General features: G+C 35.3%; 1 protein-coding gene across 1 annotated transcript in view; it reads left to right on the plus strand.

Annotated features, from left to right (window-relative positions):
- COL12A1 (collagen type XII alpha 1 chain) overlaps window positions 1-17298 on the plus strand; it is a 121094-nt gene that overhangs the window by 25984 nt on the left and 77812 nt on the right. The window contains exons 13-14 of the mRNA XM_070932902.1: window positions 10815-11084; window positions 14641-14907. Coding sequence (XP_070789003.1) covers window positions 10815-11084; window positions 14641-14907 — 537 coding nt within the window. The remainder of the gene's footprint in view (window positions 1-10814; window positions 11085-14640; window positions 14908-17298) is intronic.

Here is a 17298-nt window from a genome sequence, read left to right on the forward strand (position 1 = left end):
AACTCAAAGAGGATTTCAATTTTTAGTAAGTATCAATGATTGCTTCTGGAAAGCAGCTATTCTTCGTGCATAGGTTTGACTGTAGAGAGTATGCATTTGGTCCACAGTGAACATTTGGCAAAGAAGATTTGGCTTCCTATTCATATCCTTTGCTCTTCATCCCCTCTGACCATCATCCTGCTCCCTTTGTTGCTGCTTAACACAACTATGTGATTTGAATGGCAGAGCATAGAAAGACACAACATCCATAAATATCAAATTCTAAGTATATGGCTAAAGGCTACTAGCTATCATAACATTATTATTTATGACTTCCATGTCTTAACAGGGTTACATTATGATAGCATCTGTAATCAAAATGTGTCTCATTACTTGGGCATTCATCCTGTCTTTATCAGTGACAGAAAAGATTAATTGTGTAATTACTATGCATGCTTTTAAATAATGCTCATCCTGTGGAATGTGTTTTTTCTTCAGCTAGACGAGAAAACTTTGCAAGTAGTTTTAAGGGCTCTAGAGAAGGTTTATTGTCGTGAATTGTTTTATGAGAAAAAATGATCGGAACTCTGAATAAGTACGAAGAAAAATGATAAGTGATTTGCAAAAGAAATCAAGATAGCATTTTGCTCATGATCTCAGCACAAATATGGAGCAGATTATAGCTTAAATATTCTTAAGAACAAGCAGTTTTTGTTGGGATGAAAGAATCAAGTTTATTGTGTGTAACAGAACAAAATCATAAAATAGATTTGGGGGAAAAAATTAAGCAAGAATAGTTGCTTTGTTACAAAGAGCCAATTTAGAACAGGATCCAATCTGGGTCGGTCACCAGGACCAGAGGTTTAGTCTTCCGAGCTTTCAGACTCATGCTGGAGTCCATCCTCAGGGAACTTCTCTGTAGCAGAGTGTTTAGAACAATATTTTATGGCAGGTCACTTCACTGAGTTGTATTGGTAAAGTCAGTAGAACAAATTATTTGAGATAGAAGTAATTGATGTACAGTAACCAAGAGTGCCATTTTTGAGCAGCGGTAAAAGAGTTGTTTGACTTGTATGTGCTTATTCCTCAAGATCACTCATACTCTGAGAGAATATCTGCAAAAGGAACTATAGAACAGCAACAAAAAGATAAATTAAATTTCAAATTATATGGGAAAACTTCTATGTGTTGTCTAAAATTTAATTGCTGTATTCTAAGAAAAGAAGCTTGAAACAAACACATTGATTATGCTGAAGTGGGAAGATAGCATATTTTATTATTTATTTATTAAATTTATATGCCACTCATCTTGCAGTCCTGCAATTTTGGGCGGTTTACAATCCAATAAATTGTATTAAAAAATTAAAACAGTAAAGCAATAAATATAACATTAAAATCAATAGAGAAATTGCTAAGATGGGGGTATACAATGGAGTGAAGGTGGGAATTTGTATTTAATCCAGTAATGATTAACATGCCCCCATCCAGGCCCCTGGCATAGCCCAATTTTAAGGCCCTTTCAGAAGGCCAAAAGGAGTATGACGTTCCAACTCTTCTCCTGGATCCCACCAGCCAGATTTTAGGATCATATTAAATAGAATAACACTTTTTTGGTCCAATAAGGTTGGGTTATATATCACACAATGTGTGGCATTTCCCAGATGTCATTATACCATAAATAATCTTTATTCTTACCAAACATATTAACCTCTCTAGCTTAACCTAAATAGATACGCATATCTATAGTTCTTCCCAGAATTGTTTTTTGTTCTTAAATAAAAACAGCATTGCAGCAATCTGGTTTTGTGGCAGAATATAGACACTTAAATTTTAAGAAGTGATGGTTCCTCACTGTTGAAGCTTTAAATTTCTGTTTCACTCATTCCACAATGTCACATATTGGCATATTGATCCATTCTTGGGATCTCACATACTGTACTCATCTTTCTTTCTTTCTTTCTTTCTTTCTTTCTTTCTTTCTTTCTTTCTTTCTGTCTGTCTGTCTGTCTGTCTTTCTTTCTTTCTTTCTTTCTTTTCATCAAGTATGTAATAGGTAGCAGATATAAGTATAAACATAATTATGAATACATGAAATGGATACATATAAAGGGAACAATAGGACAGGGATGGTAGGCACACTGGTGCGCTTATGCTATTATTACTACTACTACTACTATTACTACTACTACTACTACTAATACTACTACTACTACTATTATTATTATTATTATTATTATTATTATTATTATGCTTATGCTTATGTTTCAGCTATTGGCAGTTGGTGTATATGTATCAGGCTCAACAATAACTTTTTTTCTTTAAACTGCTAATTATTTAAGACCTAGAAACTATGGAAGGAATAATTTCAGTCTGGGTCAGTATATATTTTTTTCAGTTTTTAATGGTTCACTTTTAAACAAAAGCTTTGGGCCCACTAACTAAATTTCTTTTTTGAATTTAAAAAACAAGAGTGAGTTTTTAAGTTATATTCCCACTTTCCACTAACCATAGTTAATTGAATCATATCTTGTAAATTAATCCAATTACCTGGGTTTACACAGTTCATTTATATGGTAAACTAGTCACACTACATTGGCTACATTCATCTAATATACTGAACTACAAACATGAAAACAGCAATTAGGTTAAATCGGTGTGTTAAGGGTCCTGTTTTTTTGGCTTTACTGTTAGTTGGTTAACCGTCTTGGCTGCGGTGTGTATTTATTTTGTTGATGTTTTTATTGTTTTAAATTGTTTAAATTGTTTTATAGTTTCAGTACAATGGGTCACCCAAAGTCACTTGGCTGAGATGAGTGGCAATAAAAATTGAATAAATTAAATAAATAAATATGCACATCCAGCATCCAGATCGTTTAATAGTTAAAACATAATGCTAAATGAGATTGACTCTACATTCCTATTTAATAGACTAAGAAGTGACTTGTTGGAAATCAGTGAGTCCAATGAGTTCATAATTATTGGCATAAATCCCAGTAACCGCAGACTCCAGATGGTTTACCATAAATTGACCAGTGGTTCACCAATGGAATACAATTTACTTTAGGCCCATTCGTGAGTTAACCCCCTGTTAAAGGATTTTCAGTTGTAACATACTCTTTAATATATGCTGTCTTTGCGATTTTCTGTCTGGTTTCTTCTTTTCATAAGTTTTGTGGCGTTTCCTTGCGTATAAATTTTGACACATTGAAGCTTTTCTTAAAAAGGGGCTTCAAATAATTGTTCCCTTTCTATTCTGCTACCTCCTTTCTCTTCAAGTCTTCTATTTAATTTTCATTTTTTACTCAAAGCCAAACTTATAGGTCAGAGGCTAAAAATAAAACAAGAGCAATTGTTATGAGTCGAAACTGGTTGTTAGCTAAGAATTAAATGTTTCTATGCGCTACTGTTTAGTAGTCTGTTTTCCCATAGAGAGGAGGTATAAGAACAGTTCCACCAAGAGCCTGCTTGTTTGCCTTGAGGTATAATGTCAAATGGCAAGGACATGCTTTCTTTTAAAAAGATTGAATTGAATACAGGGCTTGGTGAATGTTTCTCTTGTTACTTGGGTTCTGTAGTTTTTAAATAAGGTATGTTTGTAGGACCAAGAAGATATTGTTTTTGAATTAATAATAGTTATTATACAAATAAGTAACATTACATTCTGAACCCAGGTTATTCTACAATAATTTACAGTGATTGTCCTAGTAGAGATCTGTGACTTTATAAATAAATGTTGATTTGTTACAGGCTTTGTTTCTACTTAAGTTAAAATATTTGTTTATATCTTAAATTTTTTATCTTCATTTTTTTCTGCCAGCTCTTCTGTATTTTTCTCAACATCCTTTTCTTTCAAGGCTCTTTCTATCTGGCTCCAGCACCAACCATCTGATCCCTAACAATATTTTTCCTAAGTTATTTATTCTATACTTGTACCCTGTTTCCCCTAAAATAAGACATCTCCTGATAATAAGCCTAATTGGGTTTTTGAGCGCATGCACTAAAATAAGCCTTCCCCTGAAAATAAGCCCTCCCCGAAAATATTTAAATGCATGCGCAGCTGGTCCCTGCCATTTTCTCTGGTTTCCTCCATGCACCCCAAAATAATAAGACCTCCCCAAAAATAAGGCCAAGTGCTTATTTCGGGGTTCAAAAAAAATTAAGACAAGGTCTTATTTTTGGGGAAACACGGGTAGTAACATGGCTTCCTGGCAGAATTCAAAGGCCAATAATAACTCCAAGACGTAACCTTCAAAAACATCAATCACTACAATGCCTTGTGATAGTCCAGATAAATAGTAATAACTTTCCTTTTCAATATATTTGAGTGCCAAGTATACTGCCACTCTTCAGGTTGTGGTTTGGTGGAAAAAGTTAGAGAGCTTATTATCTAGCAGCTCCATAACCCACTTTCTGCCATGCTCTTTTTCTTAGCTTTTCTAACATTGTACATTGTAAGCCGCCCTGAGTCTCCGGAGAAGGGCGGCATATAAATCAAATTAAAAAAAAAGAAAAACATTAGGAAATGTCAACCTTCAAACCAGTGGCATAAGTAGGAAATGGGATCTGTCTTAATTCCAACTACCAATTTCAAAAATTGCAATTTTAATCATAGATACTTTTATCAAGAAATTATATTTAACATAAAATGAGATTTCTAATCAATTATAACTGAATACCTTTATTTTTTCATTAAGTTGCTTTTCACGTTTTTACTGAAACACTTTCACACAGCAGAAAAATCTTTTTATGATATTTCATAGTTAACTTAAAAATATTTTTAAAAAACAGAGGACCTCCCACAGATTGAGTCAGTAGTACTGCAAGTGACATTTCCTTACAATGAAGGTTTTAGCATAACATGAGAACATTTTGAGTTGCAAATGGCTTGCCATACAAAGAGATTCTGTTTCTGCCTTGGAGATTTACTGCTGTCTCATGCATTATTTAAATTAGACGTTTTCCATTTTCTGATACTGACATTTTCAGAAGATAGTTGCCAGTTGTGAAACAATTATGCTCCTTGTCCCTGCTATGGGAAAGTCATGTTTCTAGGAAAAAATAAATCAACATAGAGGAAATGATACACTGCGCAAGAAAACAGTAACCAGCTTCTTCTAAATATTTTTTAAAAAGAACAGCATATTACACAGTTGCTAGAATACTGTGCTGTAATGGAATAATGTTCACCCCATTGCAGCTCTGAATTTGTTCTACTGGTTAAATTAAGGATAAACACAATGTTTATCCCTGGATAAACAATAAATTATCTCTGGATAATTTATAGGGAGTTATCAACAACTTTGACTTATTTTTTTAAAAAGATATTATTTTAATTAAAAAAAACATAATAGTGGTATCGTAACCTAGTGGTGGGCTTGCCTCCCACTTGGAAGATTGAGAATTCAATCCCAGTGGCAGATGTTTCTTTCTCCTAGGGTGCAAAGAAAAGAATATCTGTTGCGAACTCTGCATAGGCGTCAGGAAGGGCATCTGGTCAGTAAATGCTCAGCTCCATCCAATCACCCCAACTTTACCCCAAATAATGAAATTACATGGCAGTTTATTTGTTTTTATTCCAAAAATAGAAGCTGGCACCTCGTAAAGCAAAGTACCAGCCTCTGACATTTTCTCATTAGAAAATGACTTTGGGATCTATACCGGCTGTATAAATATTTTACAAAATATAGTTGGTTCACAGCTGCAATCTAATAGCTTTTGAGGAGAAATGTGCCTTCTTAAAAAAAGGCTTGAGTAGTAGAGAACATCATGGGTAGCTAGAACTCACCTCTTTTATTACTGTGTTTCCCTGAAAATAAGACTCTGACATATATTCTTTTGAACTCTGAAATAAGCGCTTGGCCTTATTGCCATGTGCTCAAAAGCCCGATTGGGCTTATTATCAGGGGATGTCTTATTTTGGGGGGAAACAGGGTACTTCCTATACTTTCAGTGGCAGCTTTAACAATCCCGAGTCAATCGTTTGTCCATAATATACTCAAAATTTTCAATCCTGTAATGAGAAAATTTGTTCAGAAGTCCCAGAAGTAATGTGACTTTTTTTTTCATTAGCATGTTGTTTTGCATGCTGAAAGGAAGGCCAGAAACTTAGTGGAAGATATTGTACTTTCTGTGGCTTATACAGTTCTACATTTCTTTTCTCCCCATCCTTGAAATGTCTGAAATTCTCAAAGATGCTAGGTTACCAAATCCTTAACTACAGTAATTAGTGCTTGTTATGCTTCTTATAGGGGAAGAGTAATTATTTTATTAATTTTTTTTATATTGAAAGTTGTCAGCACATATAATTTAATTCAAATCTAAGGTGATCAGAAAACTAATGAATTTAATAGGCAAGTGTGCTCTGATTTGCTTCTGGTTATTTCACATATACTTTGTTAAATAATCATGAATAAGATATTAAATGATTTTTCCTGAAAATAACTAAGGAAAATCTATGGTTTCCACATGTTCCCAAGAATTATGTAGTTCTAGTAAATATTAATGGCTAAGTTTCTTCACAACTCTCATTCTGAGACAGCTACAGTCCTTCTAATAAGGTGAAGAGAGCTAAGGAAAACTCTCTTTCTTCTCTCTTTCTCCCCCCCCTTCTCTCTCTCACACACACATTTATATGCCAACATTTGCATGCCAATGACACTGGGTCAACAACAATTAAAACAAGAGAAATCCACTTAACAATTAACTCCCCAGTTGGGAAATTGGGTAGCATATAAATTTAATAATAATTATTATTATTATTTGAAAAAATAAAAGATGTCAAAAATGACCAAAAAAGGGGACAGAAATGAAACAAACGATCTTCACTTTTCCTCACCAAAGACTTGGGTGAAGAATCAGGTCTTCAAGACACTTGTAAACAATAGAATGGGGACCATCCAAATCTCAGGAAGATCCTTATTCCAGAGGGCAGGTGCTGCTCCAGAGAAGACATGTTTCTGGAATTCTGACAGATGGCATTATTTTAATTGAAAGAACCTGGAGCATGCCAACCCCACAAGATCAAATTGGTCAAGCAGATGAGTTCCTCATGTAACCAGGACCTATGCCATGTAGGTCAATCAACAACTTGACTTGCAAACTAAGAATCAGTACAGCTTGGGATCTAGGGTTGTTACATGGACTGACTGAGATATGTCTATAACTGCCCATGCAGGTGCATTCTGGACTAGTTAATGCTTTTGACTAGTCTTTAAAGGTAGCCTCATGTAAAGCATATTGACCATGGCATACGTGACTGTTTGTATGGCCTCCTGATACAACAAAAGGCACAAGTGGCACACCAGATGAAGTTGTACAAAGGCCTTCTTATGCCACAGCTGCCACCTGCTCTTCAAGCAACAGTTATGAGTCCAGAAAGACTCCCAGATTTAAATGACCCCTGTCTAAATGAAGTTCCTGTATTTAAGTCAATGTGATGGAAACAATAGATGTGAAGTGATATTTTGGAAGTATTCATATAATATGAATATGAAATTATAAATTGGGTTTTTGCAACATACCCAACACAGTTTTCCTACCTTAAAGCCTGGATAGATCCTACCATCAGATAAAATGAAGTGGTGACCAGTGAAAAGGAGAAAAAATAAGTATGATGTAATAGGAGGAATTGGCATTGCTTTAGAACAGAGGCACTGCAATTTGAGATTATGATCTTCCAGATGTCATTGAAAGGGTGATTCCAACTTGTCCTTTCTTTTAGGAGTTGTGCAATTTTGAAATCACATTTATATTTTTTTTATTATATTTTAATGCCGCCCATCTCCTAAAAAGTGACTCTCGGCAGTGTACAACATAACAATTAAAAACTCAGTAACAATCTAAAAACAGTCAAACATAAGTGAAATAAACATATAACACCCAATAATGCAGAACAACCGTCCTCATATAGTGACTTTTCAAGCTATTCCTAGGATCCCGAGTTGCTGAAATTGGGCTATTTTGGAGGGTGACAGGGGTTGTCCACTCCAGCATTAGAGTATTATGAGCAGTGGTGGGATCCTGCCGATTTAACAACCAGTTCAGCGATCGTGCATTTTGTGTGCGTGCACAGTTTTGACAAAACTAAACTTCCATGTTACTTCTGGGGACTAACACAGCTGAGGCGAGGCAATCTGCTCTGCTGCGCAAATCAGCTGAGAAGATAAAGTTAAGTAAAGTGCGCAGGGGCGGTCAGTGGGGCCAAGCTGATCGTCAGAGCTACCGTTGCACCCGAACTGGCTGAATCCCACTTCTGTCTGTGTGTCACATAATCAACTCAGCAACTTTTAAACTAGGTACAGGTCTAATGGACAATCACGCTATATCCATAGGACCAAATAAAATTCCACTTCCAGCTTTGTTGGTTTTTGAATACTCGGTTGCTTGACATGCCATTTATCCTAGGTTTTGAAGCAAAATGCATGCAAGGTTTGGTAATTATCATGGATTGTACATTGTAATATAGCCAGCCCAATAGTATCCGAAGGGATAAATTGTGAAATAGCCAATTTCTCCAGTGTAGGATTTCTAGAAGGTTGGATTCAACTCCTATAATAAAGGATGTAATAAAATCACGAAGCCCCCAATTTAAGGAAAGGCTACTTGGAAAAGTAAATAGCACAGCTGTAAAGACCATGTTCCTATTATTTCCTAACTCAGCAGGCTAAGAAGTATTTAGAGTAGAGGTGCATGTAATGATCTGCATATGTGGAAACCTAATCCATGAGCCACTGGAACTTCTTCAAAACAATGTATGCATTCAGTGCTTGGCGCATGCCTACCATTAAACTGCCAAATTCTAACATATCTTTGACTCCATCCCATGGCACATCTCACTGTTTCTCTGAGCTTTAATGTCTTTGGTCTGTTTTTCATAAAATGACCAGGCAAAGAAGTTGTTTTTATGAAGTTGGAGTAAATATATATTAGTTCTCTCTTTATTTTCTGCACTGAAGCTGAAATCACTGCGGTTACATTGTACTTACTTAGAAATTGAAAGCAACATTTCTATACAAATCCTGTTTGGGGTCAAGGGCTTATTCAATTTTGTTTTCTACTTTGTGGCTTGCTTGGAAAAACCCAAATGTTTATTCTTTTAACCAAAAAATTACCCAGGGCCTGTGGGTGGAGAAAGTAATAGGCATGGGTTATACTTTATTGCCAATAAATGACTGTCTCCAGTTACCTAGTAGTACTAATTTAGTATTGTTGAAACCATTAATCTATTTTTGTCAGGATGTTATACTGGATATAACCCTGCAGTACTACAGTATTGTCATGCAGAATTCCCTTCCAGAATTAATGGTTCAAAATTTATAGTGTCTAAAGATGCGGTAGATTAATATTAAAATAATTCTGTGAAAGCTATTCGAAGTAAAGTAGCCAATGTAATGTGGTTGATCTGTTTATATTAAACTATGGAAAGAAAGATCTTTTGTTATAAGACATCAGCACATTCTACCAAGCCAGTTTTTCCATATTTGTTTCCGTTTGGATCACATTCACATCCTTTTATTTAAGAGAAAAAGCCACATTTGAAACAGAAGCTTTACAAAAGAATAAAAAAAATCTGATGCAAGTTACTTCTGAAATCTGGTCTCTTTCAGTTTTCTAGGAAAATGCTCTTCTGAGATTGAGTTTCAGAATTAAACCTTCATTTAACAACCAATTTAGTAAAATTTTAGGGTATAACAGGCAGAATTCCAAATTTTCAGCTATATTAGGTCAAACTATATTCATATTGCTATGAATATTGCTATGAATTTGATTGTAACCTTTATGAGGATATAATAGATATAACCTCACTACAAAATGTTATGTTTAAATTTCTGTTTCATATATGTAGATTCTAAAATTTGTGTGCAAGTCATCAATTAAATAATAACCAGTAGCATCCACAATAGTGAATCACACTAACAGTGAAAAACACAATAGTGTCAAAATGACAATCTGTGTATGTTGACAAATAATAATCATGTAAATATCACCATTACATCTTTGCATTCTGATGGAGGATTCAAATATGTAACTTGTTACATTTGCCTCATGCAAATTTTAGCATACCTCCCCTATTACGCATGGACAGCACTCATGAAATCATGATAGTATTATTTACAGATTATTCAACAGTATTTAATATGATATAATAATTACAAATATTCCTTTAGTTTGTACTCTTTATTTTCAGAACTTTAATTATTGATATTAAAGTATCTTGACTAGTATAAGATTTTTGAAGCAAACTCAAGGAATATACTTAAAATGGAATTGTACAATACAGCTAAGTTGTATTAAAGTTGTATCTAGTCAACCTGTATGCATTTTGGAAAAACAACACTACGGTGGTAAGCTTGACTGAAAAGTTGGAAAAATGCTCTGGAAAAAGGCAGTGATTAATTACTGTGGCTGTACATAGTTTGAAAAGGATTCAGAAGTGCTTTGGGCCTTTTATGTTCTGGATCACAAGAATTTTCTACTATTCATTAAATTGTCAGGACGTTTTTTAAGGCTTCTTAGATGTTTTGATTTATTAAAGCAGCAACACCTTTCTTTAGACTCATAAAAAACCTGAAAAAAGACTTATGTATTTTAATGAATAGAGAAAGGCACTGTATTTGTGTGAGGTCCAAAGTTTTTCTGAATAGTTTTTGTGGTGTGTGGAATCTCTCAAGTTTCACCCTTATTGTTATCAAGAAAATTACATGAATATATCTATGAAGTCAATAGGATGCTTTTTGTTTCATTTCAGGACAATTCATTTTTTTCTGTTTTAATTTTATTGCAGTATGTAGTTGATTGACCACAACAATTCTCATTTTTTTTCTCCTTTCATGAAGAACGTGGTTCTCCTCGTGACCTCGTTACTAAAGACATAACTGATACTTCAATTGGAGTCTCATGGGCAGCAGCTCCAGGACCAGTTCAGAATTACAAAATTTTATGGAAATCCCTTTATGATGACCAGTCTGGAGAAACCACAGTTCCTGGAAATGTAGTAAATACCGTCTTAAAAAACCTTCAGCCTGAAACTAAGTACAAGATTTCAGTCTTGGCTTCCTACAGAAGTGGAGAAGGACTACCTCTAGAAGGACAAGCTACAACTGAAAGTAGGTAAAATACGGAAGACATCAAAGCATTCAAAGTGTGTTTATTTAGTCTTTATTTATAAATCTGGTATCTTGCAAATCCTTAAGGCAGTTTTTAAAAAATTAATTAATTAATTAATTAATTAATTAATTAATTAATACATTAAAAACTATCCTTACACTAGGACAACTAAAACCATGGAATAGCAGCAGGAAGCAGAAGAATGCAAGAGTAAATTATTGCAATAGACTCAAAAGAACCCACAACCAAAACCTTCTAGCCAGCCTTCTCATAAATATTTTATCTGTCTCTCTTCTGCCTATCATCTATCTTTTGTTCTGTGATATACAAGCAAATATTAAAAGAACCGGTTTAAATGTGGTTGTTACGCATTTCCAATATAGAATTCCTGTTGCTACTCTGTACCAAGGGTTGGTTCCAATCAGTCTATAACGATAACGTTATGGAGTAATCCAGTGTCTCTCCATGCAAGGGACATGCTATTGAATTGTTTCTGCACTTTTCTGATCACACATTGTTAGAGTCTTTGGGCTACAGACAGTTAACTTATGACTTTGTTATGTCACAAAGGGAGTTGCTGCCAGTTGTTGTTTTGCAATCTAACATTGGAGCTGCATGTTTCCCATTGGTGACAGAATTTACCTTCTTTCAACTCTTAGACTCTTCTTTCCAGTGAAACTTAAACCTCAGAAATTCCAATTTTTTTTTTCCAGTTGAGTAAAGGCACAGCATGGTAGTTCCTCCTTCAGTGACAGCTCAAGTTCTGCTAATCATATGGGCAGAATACAGATAGTCCTCGACTTACGATCGCAATTGACCCCAAAATTTATGTTGCTTTGCGAGACAGTTGCTAAGTGAGTTTTGCCCCATTTTATGACCTTTCTTGGCACAGTTGTTAAGCGAATCAACTGCAGTTGTTGTTGATAAGTGAATCTGGCTTCCTCATTGATTTTGCTTGTTCAGAAGACGGTGATTGCATGTCACCGGGACACTGCAACCAAGATAAATACATATCAGTTGCCAAGTGTCCGAATCTTGATCACGTGACGCTGCAGTGGTCATAAGTGTGAAAAAATGGTCATGTCATTTTTTTCAGTGCCTTTTGCAACTTCGAACAGTCACTAAACAAACAGTTGTAAGTCAAAGACTACTGTACCTGAATGAAGTAATAATAAATGGGCATGGGTTACAATTTCTGGGCTTTTCCATTAGTTAGCTTGGAAAAGGATTGATCAGCTCATGGAGTGCTCTCAGCCTGAGATTAGTGTGAGTGGAGACAATTGTGGCAGTGTTTTAAAATAATTGCTAGAGGTTTAGTGCAAATAGTGACTGTACGGAAATACCTGTAGGCATGATGTAACAAAGTTGGCTCTATAAGAACAAATGTAGTTAATGTATCGGTCTCACCTAAACAAGAGACACTTACTGTTTTGCCACATTTTACTAATGGCAAAGGATTTCTACAGCTTCTCTGGGATCAGATGGAAAGTAGCAATAGCAATAACACTTAGACTTATATACTGCTTTACAGTGCTTTTACAGTCCTCTCTAAGCGGTTTACAGAGTCAGCATATTGCCCCCAAGAATCTGGGTCCTCATTTTACCCACCTTGGAAGGATGGAAGGCTGATTCCACCCAAAGTAGAAATAGTGTTGCCTGTCAGCTACTTATTGTGATACATCAACTCAGTATCATTTGTGATATTAAATTTTCAAACATCCAGTTACCCTTTCCAGAGTTTAATATAAATTAAAATTTAATACAAATATTGAACAGCAAAGTTGGAACAAAAAGGAATCACTAATAACCTAAAATTTGACTATTTCAAATTGTGAAACTAACAAAGGTGTATTTGTGGAGATAATTAAAGAAATACTTGTGCATCCAAAACAAAGAAAGAAAATTAAGATGCAACTTCAAAATATGGTTTAATTCTGATTTATACTTCCTATCTGCTAAATATCTTTTAAATTTTTGACACTAGAAGTAGAAGTTAAATTGGTTAGAGCAACTCTGATTAATATTTACATGATTTGATTAATCTCAATTTTGATGTGGCTGAAGCTTGCCCACATATTTTTAAAAGCCCTGGGTACTGTTTTAATTAGGAGATTTCAGTTGCAAGTTCATGATCAAGGATTGAACTATTTTGGAAAAAAGCTTCTGTATTATTTTGTGTGGCTATGCTTGAACAGCCTAGTGAAGTTGAAAAATTAAGATTTGGTAGGTAGAACTATCCCCCTTATAATATGATCACTAGTTCTTGTTATTTCTATTCATGACTTTCCAGATGTTCTGGGCTGGAAAGTTCAAGCTTGTGCATGCCTTTGATGTTGTTCTATAATTTTTTAATTGAAAGTTTTACAAAGAACATAAACACTAACACAAACTAATAAAAAGAAAAAAAAGAGAAAAGAAAAAGAAAAAAGCGTAGAAAGAAGAAAAAAAATAGAAAGAAGCTTCCAATTCACCCCTTTGTATTATCCAGTTAATAATTGAAACCACAAATCATAAGTGCATTTTTACCATTTTATGCAAAAAGGGGTTTCCAGTCAGCCATAAATGTAGATACTGTTTTTATGCATGCCTTTGATGTTTAAGAAAGATTGATCTAATAGTGCTGAAGTAATTAACCGTGGCATATAGATTCTTTTAAGAATTTGAAACCAGGAGAAAAAAGAGGTGTTCTATGTGGAATAAAAGAAGATTAAAACAACGTATTCTGTATAAATCTAAAGCGTTGGGCCAAAATGTTGGAAAGAGTCCATCTTGCATATCAACCAGAATAGAGCTGGAGGAACCTTGCAGTCTTCTAGTCCAGCCTTTTGCTCAAGCAGGAGATCCTATATCATTTCAGACAAGTGACTGTCCAGTCTCTTCTTAAAAACTTCCAGTGATGAAGCACCCACAACTTTTGGAGGTTGTTCCACTGGTTAATTGTCCTCACTATTAGGAAGTTTCCCCTTAATTCCAGGTTGATTAGTTTCCATCCATCGTTTCTTGTCTTGTCTTCTGGTGCTTTGAAAAATAAATTGACACCCTCCTCTTTGTGGCAGCCTCTCAAATACAAATATTTGAACATGGTACAAATATCATGTTCTTATTTACTATTTATGATATTATAATCATGAGAGTAGAAAAGGACTTTTGGGGGGCTGGAGAGAAACAAGTACAAATATGAAAAAAATATCAAAAAGTTGTACATGTGAGGGGTCATTCTTCAAAATATTGTGGAACATATGGCTTGGTGCTTGGCTTCAAATTCAGTAGATACAAATCCAGGAAAAAATTGTGGAGCTCCCTAAACTTGGTAGTGATCCCTGAATACATTTATCTCCCATTTACATTTTGTGTATTTATTTATGTGTGTGTGTGTGTGTTCGTTTGTTCATGTGTATTCCTTGGAAGGAAGCAGGAAGGGGGCCATGTATTCAGAATTAAGTGTAACTGTAGTATTGAGTTACTTTGAAGTCTATTCGGTGGATCTTTTATTGAATAAATGAAGTTTTGAAAAGCGTAATAACATTTTTAAATTTTTCATTTAACACTCCCAAGTGTCACCTGATGCAAGGACTGTTACAGTAAATGATGAGAAAGAGACCACAATGAGAGTTACTTGGCAACCAGCACCTGGAAAAGTGATCAACTATCGTGTGGTTTACAGACCCCGTAGAGGAGGAAGACAAATAGTTGCAAAAGTGCCTCCGACTTCTACCTCCACAGTATTGAAACGTCTTCAGCCTCTAACTACTTATGATATTACCGTCATTCCAACATATAAAACTGGGGAAGGAAAACACAGAAAAGGCGAAGGAACAACAGGTGCATATTTTCCCCCAAAAAAGTATATATGTTTATATGATAGATTACTGTAGCCAAAATGTATAAGGTTTACAAGTCCAAAAGTTCCTAGTTTAAGACATTGCAATATGTTGCATAATTAGTTGTTTACTTTTAAAGGCTTATTTATTATTTAAACTGCTGTTGAATATGTGCCCTTCTTGCCAGTTGCCTGGAAATGCTGCTATTTCTCCTCCCTAAATTGTGCTAAGGTTGGCCTTCACAGATGTATTATAAACTGCATTATAAATTATAAACCGTCTGCCCTTTCAGGTAATGAAAAAACTAAACTTGGGTTAATCTTCAATTAATTGTAATTGATTGGCTGGAGGATGAGAGAAGATATCCCCAGTGGTGGGCTACTGCCAGTTCGAACCGGTTCAGGCGAACCGGTAGTTCCGTCCAGCAGCTAGGCCTGCCTACCTGCCCTGGTGCGATCACATTCTATATAATCGCCAGTTTTTCGATGCCGTATGCACTCGCATTTTCGGTTCTGGGTGAGCCAGTTGTTACAGTATGTGAAGCCCACCTCTGGGTAGCCCATAATAATGCACAGCAAATGAGGCCATAATAAGGAATCTTTCTGATCCAAATTGTGATGAAGCATTGAATCTTTCTTCAATGAATTCTTTCCTGCCCATCTTATTTCACATTTGTTTAGTAATCTCATAATTTTGAAAGCTGCTGCTACTGTTGCTAATATGGCACTTAATTTCTTGGATTTTCTGCTGTTGGGCCATCACTGTGTGATATTTCAATAATACACTATACAGGTAGTCCTTAACCTTAGCAACAATTGAGCCTTGTTGCTAAGTGAAAACATTTGTTAAATGAATTTTGTCCCATTTTGCGACCTTTAGTGCCACAGTTGTTAAATGAATCCCTGCAGCTGTTAAGTTAGTAACAGAGTTGTTAAGTGAATCTGGTTTCCCCATAGACTTTGCTAGTCCGAAGGTCGCAAAAGGTGGCCACATGATCCTGGGATGCTGCAACCATCATAAATATGAGTCAGTTGCAAACCATCCGAATTTTCATCATGTGACTATGGCGATACTGCAGTGGTCATAAGTGTGGAAAACGGTCATAAGTCCCCTTTTCAGTTCCATTGTAACTTTGAACCATCACTAAATGAACCGTTGAGAGCCCTGGTAGCACAGCAGACTAAAGCACTGTTATTAACATCAGCTGCCTGCAATTACTGCAAGTTCAAATCTCACAAGGCTCAAGGTTGACTCAGCCTTCCATCCTTTTTAAGGTAGGTAAAATGAGGATCCAGATTGTGGGGGCAATAAGCTGACTTTGTATAAATATACAAAAGTATGAAGGCTATTGCTTAACGCATTGTAAGCCACCCTGAGTCTTCGGAGATGGGCGGCATATAAATCAAATAAAAAAAAATAATAATTGAGGATTACCTGTTCATGGTCTTAACTTTAGCACATATCAGTCAATAGTGACCTAGGGGCACCACATACCCTTCAACTGACACTGTGTAAATGAAACAAATAGCTAACAAAAATATTTTTAAGTGCCTCAGAAAATTATTCCTAAAGTAGAGTTACTAGATGTTGTCTGAAGTTCAAATGACCATTAGAAGGTAGAAAAAAATGAAAGCTTTTAATATTGTTGCCCTTTAGCAGTCCAGATATTTGCAGCCTAGATCTGATAAGTCTGTCCTAAAACTGTGACATAGTTCATTTAATTTGCAACTTGTCCTGATTACCTGGAACACAAGAGAAACTATGAGAATTTCTATGGTTAGAAGTTCAGTAGTGGAAGATCTCTTGTAGAACAGTGTACTAAATCTGTTGCTTATCCTTCAGGGAAGGGTTAGAGAACTCTGACCCTTTAATTGTTGCTGGACCTCAACCTTTACAATCTCTTACAATTATTCTTACTATCTGGTACTCGTGGGACTTCTCATGTAGGTTTCAGATTGCTGCCTCAGAAGCTGTAGTTTGAAATAGTTATCAGAAGTATTTTCAGGTTGAGTCTGAATGAGCCGAGAAACTTGATAGAATCTTGGAGTTACATTCTGAGCATTCTGTGATTATTCTCTTTTCCCTAACATCCTAAATATAGTCTTTGGCATTCTAAAGCACTTTCTGCTTGGGAGTTTAAAAAGCAATGGTATTTCTGTTTCATCCCTTACCAAAATCCTTGGCTTTTGCACTTTGAGATTGAACGAGTGCCATTTTAGTTTAAAAGAAAAAAAAAGAAAAGAAAAACCATGCACATATGGGATAGCTTGAAACAGAAAAAAAAAAAAAAACCAGTTAAGAAGGAACTTAATGTTTGCTTATTTTGTATCTTAACTCCAGTGCCATTTAATCTTCATCTGCTGCACTGCTTATAGGCACCTTAAAGTGTCCT

The sequence above is a fragment of the Pituophis catenifer genome, unplaced genomic scaffold (genome assembly GCF_029215685.1).
Source record: "Pituophis catenifer annectens isolate HBS135680 unplaced genomic scaffold, rPitCat1.0.hap2 SCAF_1, whole genome shotgun sequence".
NCBI lineage: Eukaryota > Metazoa > Chordata > Lepidosauria > Squamata > Colubridae > Pituophis > Pituophis catenifer.